The 10,444-nt window shown below is 34.0% G+C and overlaps 1 protein-coding gene across 2 annotated transcripts in view; it reads right to left on the bottom strand.

Annotated features, from left to right (window-relative positions):
- Positions 1 to 10,444, bottom strand: part of IDO2 (indoleamine 2,3-dioxygenase 2) — a 77,101-nt gene that overhangs the window by 20,945 nt on the left and 45,712 nt on the right. For both annotated transcript variants that reach the window (XM_012539988.3, XM_031950741.1), the window contains exon 7: positions 1,670 to 1,787. In XM_012539988.3, coding sequence (XP_012395442.2) covers positions 1,670 to 1,787 — 118 coding nt within the window. The remainder of the gene's footprint in view (positions 1 to 1,669; positions 1,788 to 10,444) is intronic.

Genomic DNA, 10,444 nt, shown 5'->3' with positions numbered 1-10,444 from the left:
GCCTACAGTTAAGTTAAAGAGATAAATTAGATAGAACCTCTGAGGCATTAGTAAGATTATAAGCAATGTAAAAGAATAAACTATGCTTCAATGCTTGGCTTCAGTGTGCTTCCGTGTTTTTGGCCAAAATGGTATTTAGTGATGATCCACAATGGCATCTAATTTGTGGCACAGTGAATAAAGTATTTGACCCGGAGTCGCAAAGACTGAGTTCAAATACAGTGTCAGACTCTTATTATTTGTGTGACCCAAGACAATTAGTTTTCTCATCCTTAGTTTCCTCAACTATAAAATGAGGATAATAATAGCATCTACTGGAAAAGAACTGACATGTGCAGAAATGTAGCAGTCACTTAACTATTGCTTCTTCCACATGACCTTGGGCAAGATCTTTAATTTCTTTCTGAATCTCATTGTCCTCTTATATAAAACGTAAATAATAAAGCTTATACTTTCATAAACTTTAAAGTGATATAGGAAAGGGAATCAATCTATCAGCATTTATCTCGCACCTACTGTCTACTAGGTATTGTGCTAGACTCTAGAGATACATACAAAACCAAAATTTAATTATTATTGATGTTGAGAATCACAAAACTATAAGACTTTTGAGGGAAAGTAAAGTGAAATGGGGATTGCCAAAGAGATTAAATAACATAAAGGTTCTCACTGTTCTTCACTGGTTACTTATCCAAGATAAAACATCTATTTCTTAGAACTAAGACAGAAATACAAGATAACAAGAGGGACGTAACTGGGAAAAATGCTCCATCCATCCTCTTTCCTTCACACAATATCTTTTTTTTGGAAGCTCCTAGCCCCTTAGAGAAGCATGGCTTTGGAAAACCTCTTTTGAGAAAAAAAATCTTGTCTCTTTTTCTAATATCTAATCCTTTTTCACTCCCATCTTCAACGCACAATACACATTAGGCATATTTTCAAGGTTTTCCTCCATTCCTAAACCAGCCTCATCAGCACACAGAATAGGCAGCTCCCTAATATGAGTTGAGAGATAACATGAAGCCCTTCAAAAATATTACATCTAGTCTCAGTATCTGTCAGGATGCTTGAAATCATACTTTTAGCATAATTACTAATTAGTAAATATCTCCTATAAAAATATAAATATCCCATAGGAAGAATTACATATCTCTCTCATTCCCATCTTATTTCCTTAGGGATGATTATGATTATAACAGTTAAATAGTATAGTATAAAAATAATTAGTCTTGAAGTCAAGACCTGGGTTCAAATTCTGACACTTAATTAGTCACATAATCTTAGGTAACTAAGATTTTAAAATTTTTTTATTTAAATTTAATTTCTCTGAAAGCCTGTTTCCTTATCTTTAAAACAGGAATAATAATGCTTACATGACTCATGTTACAGGATTTTTACAAGGAAAATGTTTCCATACCTTGAAATGCTATTGAAATAGTAGTTGTTTGTATGATATAAATAAGGTATTTGGAAAGAGAACCCAGGACAGACACATTCAATATGAGGACCAGGGCAGAGACAAAGACTATAAGCCAAGGCCACATTTCACTTACCTCACAATTTCGCTAGCCCTGACTCCATTATTTATCATAAATATTTTTTCAAGTAGTCATTTTTACTTGACAAAATTTGGGATCTTCAACGAACTCAAAATTGAGCATTCACATACCATGCATTTGTCTCAAGGCTTTGATCATATCAACAACGGATGTTCTCATCTGCTTCAAAGCCTGGAGTAGCTCATCTTCGCTGGACTGAAGGACTGCATTTATGGCCTGAGTCAGCGCCTAAGGGACAGATGGTGGCAAAGGACAAATCTTGAGGGTTTGGGGTAAAGTTGCTGAGGCCTCCAGTAGCATCCTCTCCATTTGTTAGTCTCCTTGTATCTTTGTTAGATACTGAAATCCATCTTGCATCTGCATCAAAGCATTCCTGCAAACCCACTGGTAGCCCATCTACATTGAGGATGTTTCTAAGAGGCATCTGGCATCATGAACTTGAATTAAAAGTCCTAGGCTCCCAGTTTCTGATAAAGTACTTCTAGCTTAGTAATTGCAGGAAGCCATTGCAGGGAAAGAGGTGATGTATAAGAGCCTCTTCTCTCTGAGAATCTGGCCCTGCTGGAGCATTATCCTTTCACTTTTTAGAAGGCTGGGTCCAAACATTCCAGACAGCTGGCACCCTCCAGGAAATCCTTCCTCCTTCTGCAAAAGCCTGGAGTTCAAGAATTTCCAGCCTCTTTGAGATGAGGCTCCCAAATCCGTGGCTATTCTTTCTCAATATTATTAGCTATGACTTCTGCCTTTCCATGACTAAGATCAGAAACCCTTTCAAATGTAAAGGTTTAAATCTGCCATTAGGAACTTTGTTGGTAATTATTCTGTGCTCCATTGAGCCATCTTTGGGCTGCAACAGGACCTTCTCTAAGGGCCTTTTTCTAAGGTCTTGGATCCTTAAGAAAATGAACTTTGGATTGCTAAAAAGGAAAGCCTTTTCCCATTGGTACCCCTAATTGTCCTAAAAAAGCATGAAAATAATAGAGGATAGTCCAAGAGTGAGATAAGAGTTCTAGGATGAGATTCAATCCCCTTATTTTATAACTGAGAAAATAGAACTGAGAACATTTGCACGTACATACACACATACACACACACACATATATACACACATATACATAATAATATATGTAACATATATTATGCAATATGATATATATTATACTATATAATCTGTCATTATTAAATGGAATTATAAAATGTCTATGCTCAATTCAAGTACCATCCCCCACAGGAGGAGCCTCATTCATTCAATGGTTAGTTACTCTCCCCACTAAAACTACTTTTATAGATTTTGTCTCAAGCATATATACCACATATAGCATATATATGAATGCATAGACTCATATGTCTCGAGCAACACCAGCTTCTTGAGAATAAGAGGATCGAGCATGTGGCTTCATTCCAAGAAGAACAGCAAGGAATTGATGCACAGGATAAGAGCACAAAATAAGGGGAAAAGGCAGGACAGTATAAAGAATACTGGCTCTGGAATGAGAGAATCTGAGTTCAAATCTTATTTCTGATAAATGCTACTTGTATGATAGTGTGCAAATTTCTTCACCTCCTACACTTCTATTTTCTAAGTTATAAAATAAGGGGATTAAACCAACAGAATTCTGGACTATTCTCTGTTATTTCCATGCTTTATTAGGACAGTGTAAGTATCAATGGGAAAAGGCTTTCCTCTTTAGCAATCCAAAGTTCATTTTCTTTCTGGGAAGGATCCAAGACCTTAAAGAAGTAGCATAAGGCTGGAAGCCTCTGTGAGTTCCTTGGATAATAATGGAATTCAATAAAAAGTTGACTGGGGGTAGGGAGTGAGGATAATTACAATCTCTTCTGCATAATCCAATTTTATTTCCCTTTCCAAGACTACTCTAAATCACAAGGCAGTATTTTGTTTCTGAGGGAATACCTTAGGGAGAATATGGGACTTACAGGAACAAAACAATTAAATAACACACTTACAGGTGATTATGAATCATTTATGTTTTCTTTAAGTTCTGTGGGGGTGATATAAGAGTTATCCTTACCTGGTATCCTTCATTACTTTGAATATTGTAAGAGAACTGGAGACTCTTTTACCCCTGCTTGTAGAGGCCTAGATACAAACTATATTTGAGTTTGATTCCCAGGACCCCAAAAGAAACCCTTGGTAGTGATTTTGTTGATTTTGTTATTGTTTAATCTTTTTCAGTTATGTCTGACTCTGACCCCTTTTGTGGTTTTCTTCACAAAGATGGTTTGTCATTTCCTTCTTTGGTTCATTTTACAGATGAGTCAATTAAGGCAAACCGGGTTAAGTGACTTGCCCAGGATCATACAACTAGTAAGTGTCTGAGGTCAGATTTGAACTCAGGTCTTCCTGACATCAGGATCAGCATTCTATCTGCTGCATTGCTTACCTGCCCAAGGAAGTGATAAAGAGTCAAACAGAAAATAAAGGAGAGCAGAGGTTGCCTCAAAGAGTGAACTCAAGTTTTTATCAGTCCAGAACCTGGAAGCTAATGATGATAAGAAAGAAGAAGACAGAGAGATAGAGAGACAGAGAAAGAGAGAAAGAGGGAAGGAGAATATATAGATCTATATGTGCATATATAAGTATATACATACATAAGATGCTATATGTGGTATATATGCACCCATATAATATACATGTATGCAGCATTTCAAATATACACACAACATATATTTATGCATATATACTCATATATACAAATAATACAAATGTATATACATACAAACTCAAATACATATATGAGTATGTATGTATATATAATATATAAATATATATATTTGAGTATGTATGTATGTATAATATATAAATATTATATATATTTGAGTATGTATGTATATATAATATGTATGTATAATATATAAATATTATATATATATTGAGTATATGTATATATATATGTATGTATAATATATAAATATTATATATATATTTGAGTATGTATGTATATACATTTGTACTATTTGTATATATGAGTATATTTGCATAAATATATGTTGTGTGTGTATTTGAAATGCTGCATGCAGAATAGCACCGTAAGGTGCCTAAGATCTGTACTTGCTCTGATAAGAATCAAGAAGAAATCAGGGAAAGTGGACATAATTATAGACCCAAATTCCTATGAAAGGGGGGAAAAGGTCAATAGAGAATGATTTCAAATTCTGTTTTCAGTGCCAACCATTTACTAGAAAAGCTTCAGTCAGGATTTTAAAAAATAACTAATTAGAATGGAATTACAGGCAGAACTTTGGATTTGTATAAGTCTGCTATAGGAGGAAATGAATGAGTGATCTATATAAAAGTTATAAGCTATCCTATGCATTCTGTCACTCAGTCACTTTCCAACAGCATAGGTTGAGAGCTAAATGGGACCTTCAGGAATATTTATTTAATCCAATTTCCCTTATTTTACTCATAAGAAAACTTCAGCTCAGAGAGGGCTCATGATTCACACAGAAAATATGCTTCAGATGTAGTTTTTTTTTTTTTTTTTTCAAATTCACAGGTTTCCTAATATGTCACTGACTGCTATACTTAACCCCCTTGCGCTTTGTTTTATTCTTTGACTATTTTAGGGTATATTGGAAGAGAGGAGCGGTGTTTCACATCTATCCTTAGAAAGTCCTTGCAAACGCTACCTAGAATTAGGGAAGGAATCAGATCGGAATGAGGTCTCAGAATTCATCTAGTTTAATCCATATCGGAATATTTCTCTTTACAGTATCACCAATAAATGACCATCCAGCTTTGGCTTAAGGACCTTCAGGGAAAGAGAATCTCCTGATTCCCTTTGGAATTTGAAATTCTCTACTTTGGGATAGTAGTAATTTTTATGGCATCTTTTCCTTGTATAAAGAGAAAATTTGACTCTCTGAAATTTTCTTTCATTCTTCCTCTCTTAATGCTCTGGTGCCAGACAGTCTAAACCTAATAACTCTTCCATATAATGGTATCTTTCAGTTATTTGAAGTTTAATGTTATCTCCAGAGAAGTTGCATGTTGTGATGGATAAAGAGATAGTCTCAGAAAAAAGATGACCTAGGTTCAAGCCCTACTTCATGCATATACATTATTATTGACTGTGTGACCCTGGTCCTGTCACTGAACTTCTAAATGCCTCAAGCAAGTCTCCAGGACGAGAAAGTGCAAAGCAGATGATCATCATGAGTGGTGGATAGAGTTTCCTCAGTTTGCCCAAAGATGAACTGTTAATGAATGAGAGAATCAGACCATAGTGTAATGATGTCCACTTCAGCATCTTTTATGTCTCTTTGCCTTTCTGGTAAGCTTCCTGAGGCCAAGGAGCTTTTCTTAAACTTTATATACATGACAGAGTTTGTCATGGTGCAAAGTAGGTAGGCAATATATACTTGTTAAACTGTATTAGGGAAACAGTTTGTCTCTGTCATTTAAATTTTTAAAAAATTATATATTTTTTAAATCAGCAAAACTCTACCTTCTCACCTTCTATCTGAAATTCCACACCACCTCTGAACTTAAGAATTAATGAAAAGCAAACTGTTACAAACAGGGATAGTCTATCAAAATAAATGTTCACATTGGTTATGTCTATGTCATATGCATGTGTACATATATGTATGTAATCTCTATATTAATTATATATAATATACTTTATATATGCATATAAAATATATAAAATACATACATACACATATTTGTCTCATTTAGCACTCTGCATCTGTCTCTCCCTTTATCAGCATGTTTTATCATTAGTTCTCTATCTGGTAGGTCATTATATTGAAAAGATTTCCTAATTTTTTCAAAGCTTATCTTTAGCAAATTGCTGTCATTGTATACATTATTCACCTGGTTTTATTTATTTCATTTTTCATCAATTCATACAAATTTTCAGGTTTCCTCTGAAGCTATCCCTTCCTCGTTTCTTATAACATAGTAGTGGAATGGAATACTAATTCCATTACATTTATATACCATAACTTGACCTTCCATTCCCCAACTGATTTCTCAAATGTCCTTCAGATTCTCAATTTTTCCACCTGAAAAAAATCTATAAATATTTTTATATATTCTTAGATTTTTTTTTGCTTAGGATTAGTATATTTCTTTAATCTATCCTCCCTTTATTTCTTCTTCCTTTCTTCTCTCCTTTCCGTCCAATTTCCCTATTGTATGAAAAATATTTCCCTTCTTAACTCTGTATATGTATTTTCTCTTTCCTTAGTTTAATTGAGAATAAAGTTGAAGTATAAACTGCTCCCCAACACTTTGTTTATATAGATGTCAAACTTGTGCAACCTAATTATATGAGATCATTTCCTCTAACTCTCCTTTCTCTTCTCCTCCTTTACCCATCCAGTTTATTCCTCTTCTTCCTTCTTTCCATCCTTCTCTTAAATGATTAAGATATAACTGGATTCTATGATCCTTGATGATTACAGAGCTCAGCTGGAACATACATACCCCATATTTCATTTTAAGAGGTTTATTCTAGTTTAGTCAATTATCATTGTTCATTCATCTACACTTTTTTTTAATGCTTTCCTTTGTTCCTGTGTTTGAACATGAAAGTTTCTATGAAGCTTGGTCTTCCCATAAGGAATGCTTGGAAGTCCTCTATTTCATTACAGATCCACATTTTCCCTGTGTCATTATACTCCATTTTACTGGTTAAGGTTCTTGTCGCTGTAAACTTATATCCTTTGCTTCTGAAAAACCTTTTATCCTTTAGAGTGGTGGCTGCCAAACCATATGTTTCTATGTAGTTTCTCAGTACTTGAATTTTTTTTCTATTTACAATATATTTTTTTCCTTTGATTTGAAAGCTCTGGATTTTTGGCTATGATGTTTCTGGAGTTTTCATTTTGGAATTTCTTTCAAAAGGTTACTGGTAGATCCTTTCTATTTTCATGTTAATCTCTAGTTTGAACAGAGCTGAGCAAGTCTAACATTTCTTGAAATATGAAGTTTAAGGATTTTGTCTCATGCATTTTCTAAATCTGTGTAGAGGAGTTTTGTGTTTGGATCTCAGCTATATTGTTTACTGTTCTCTGCCAACTTGACTCTACCCCACTGTCATTCAACTTTAGCATCTATTAAATACCTACTAGGTTCAGACCCTGTATTAAGCTTGTGGGAGGATATAAAGATGAAATAAGATGCCCACCCTACTCTCATGAAGTTCTCAGTCAAGTAGCTGGCTAGGGTACCTAACCAGTTACTACAAAATACCGCACAATAAGTGAATGAATAGCATCCCCTAAAGAACTATTGGTGTAATTGTAAACTGATCCAAACATTCTGGAGAACAATTTGGAACTACATGCAAAGGACAAAATGTGCATATTGTTTGTTCTGGAGTTACTTCCACTAGGTCTGTATCCCAAAGAGATCATGAAAAAAAGGGAAAGAACCTACATGTACAAAAATGTTGAAGCGGCCTTTTTTATGTTGGCAAAGAATTGGAAATTGGGGATATACCCATCAATTGGGGAATGACTAATCAAATTGAGGTATATGAATCTGATGGAATATTATTGTTCTATAAGAAATGATGGCAAGTGTATTCCTGAAAAACCTAGAAAACTTATGTGTACGAATGCTGAGTGAATTGAGCAGAACAGGAAAACATTGTGCATAGTATCAGTCATACAGAAATATCTTTTATATGATAGTACATGTATAATCCCATATCAAATTGCTGCTGTGCAAAGGATAGCCATAAATATTTTTGTACATATGGGTCCTTTCCATTTTTTATGATCAACATTTTTGTAAGATTTTGAGTTTCAAAATTTTCTCCTTCCTTTCCCTCTCTCCCCCCCAAAACAACAGACAATTCAATGTACTTTATACATATATAATAACATTAAACATATTTCCATATTTGTCATGTTGTGAAAGAAAAATCAGAATAAATGGAAAACCCAAGAAAAATAAAAAGACAATTTTTAAAAAAAAGTAAAAATTGTGTGTTTCAGTCTTCAATCAAACACCACAGTTCTTTTTCTGGATGTAGATGGCATTTTTAATGTTAAATATTTAGGGATTGTCTTGGATCATTGTATTGCTGAGAAGAGTTAAGTCTATCATAGTTGATCATCACACAGTATTGCTGTTACTATTTAAAATAGAACCCAAAATCTTACAAAATGATTGTTGAGGACTTTCTTTACATGCAACTGGGGAAAAAATACTGTTAAATGAAAAAAAAATAGTCGAGTCCCTAGTCAAGTAGTACATACATAAATCTTAATGTTTAAATCATTCAATAAACAAGCACTTATTAAGCCCCCGCTATGGACCAGGCTCTGGATTAGATGCTGAAGATACAAAGTCTGGGGTGAAATATCTCTACTCTGAAGGATTTTACATTCTAATGGGGAAGTTCCCATACAGTAATATAATTAATTATATACCAATAAAAACAATAAGTGAATAATATTGGGGGGACACTAACAGCCAAGAGGATCAGGAAAAGCTTCATTAAATCCAAACAAAAATTCAAAAATCCAAACAAAAAAATTTAGGAGTGCCGTTAGGGGTCAGAAGACCCAGAATATATTCTCAGATTTACCATTAGGTGGCAGCATGAACCTTTACATCTCTAGACCTTGTTTCTTATCTATAAAGTGGTGAAAATTAGAAAAAGTTTATTTTATCTGACAGGGTCTTTGTCAACTCTAACGCTGGATACAAAAAGAAGGATTATTATATTACATCAAACTATTTATGAGGTTTGGGGGAAAGTCTTCAGGGGAGAACTATATCTGCAGAGACCATGCTTAGGATACCTTAAATTTACTGATGAAAGTAACCAAGAGATTGAATGATTACCCCCAAATCACAGAAGCAGTAAACAGAACTTACATTCAAATCATTTTAAGTCAATCCTAGTTTTCATACTTTTACCCCACAATCACATCCATCCTACTCCTATTCCAGGTCAAACTAAAACCAATTTTTGCTTCTCAATCCACAAAAGTTTGACTGTCTGTTACATAGAAGGAATTGTTCTAGGAAATAAGGAGAATGCAAGAAAGTATAAGATGTAGTTTCTGACCTCAAGGAATTTATAATCTAGAAAGATAAATTAGCTAATCCACAGAGGTGTCCCAGCAAAAGTTTAACAATCAGTTCTCTGAAAATGCATGTTATATTTTTAAGCTTAATCTTCATAATTAATATTTTATCCATTTTTTAGTCTAGAAAATTAAGAAAACAGCAAATCAAACCCTGGTTAATAGTATTTTATGACATGTAAATGTTCACACCAAAAATTTCATAATCAGTTCAAACTAGCTCCATTATTTATATCCTTTGACCATACCTTCCAAAAAAGAATTAGCCATCAAAAACAATGTACAGCAGGGCTGATGAGGGGCAAATCATAACTTTTAATCATAAGTTTAAAAATAGTCAGTCCCCGATGACAAATGTTCAAAAGACATTATGAACAGACAATTTTCAGATGACAAAGTTAAACCATCTATGGTCATATGAGAAAAATACTCTAAATCTCTATTAATTAGAGATATGCAAATTAAAACAATTCTGAAATACCACCTCACACTTCTCACTCCTTGTAAAATTAAGGTTAACTTAATTTCAAAGAACCCATCTATCTTTACTATTCTTTGTTCTCTCTTTTAATATTCTATGATGTAAATCCTATCCATAATACCCTGTATAGCACTTTGCATCCTAAAGTCCCTTCCAGCTCTGACATCATGAGTTTAAGTGCTTTAGTTCAGTGGAAGACAAAACCACTTGGGAGTTAGGCCTTGCTTCTCTGAGTGGAAATAAGTAACTGCTGGAAGGTGGTGGAGAATATTGAAAAAGCAAACTGTAGATGTCAGGGATTAGGGCTAAAAGAAGCTATCAGACTGAC

The sequence above is a fragment of the Sarcophilus harrisii genome, chromosome 2 (genome assembly GCF_902635505.1).
Source record: "Sarcophilus harrisii chromosome 2, mSarHar1.11, whole genome shotgun sequence".
In the NCBI taxonomy this organism is placed as follows: Eukaryota; Metazoa; Chordata; class Mammalia; order Dasyuromorphia; family Dasyuridae; genus Sarcophilus; species Sarcophilus harrisii.
The sequence above is the reverse complement of the archived record's forward strand: the minus strand, read 5'-3'. Positions and strand labels throughout refer to the sequence as shown.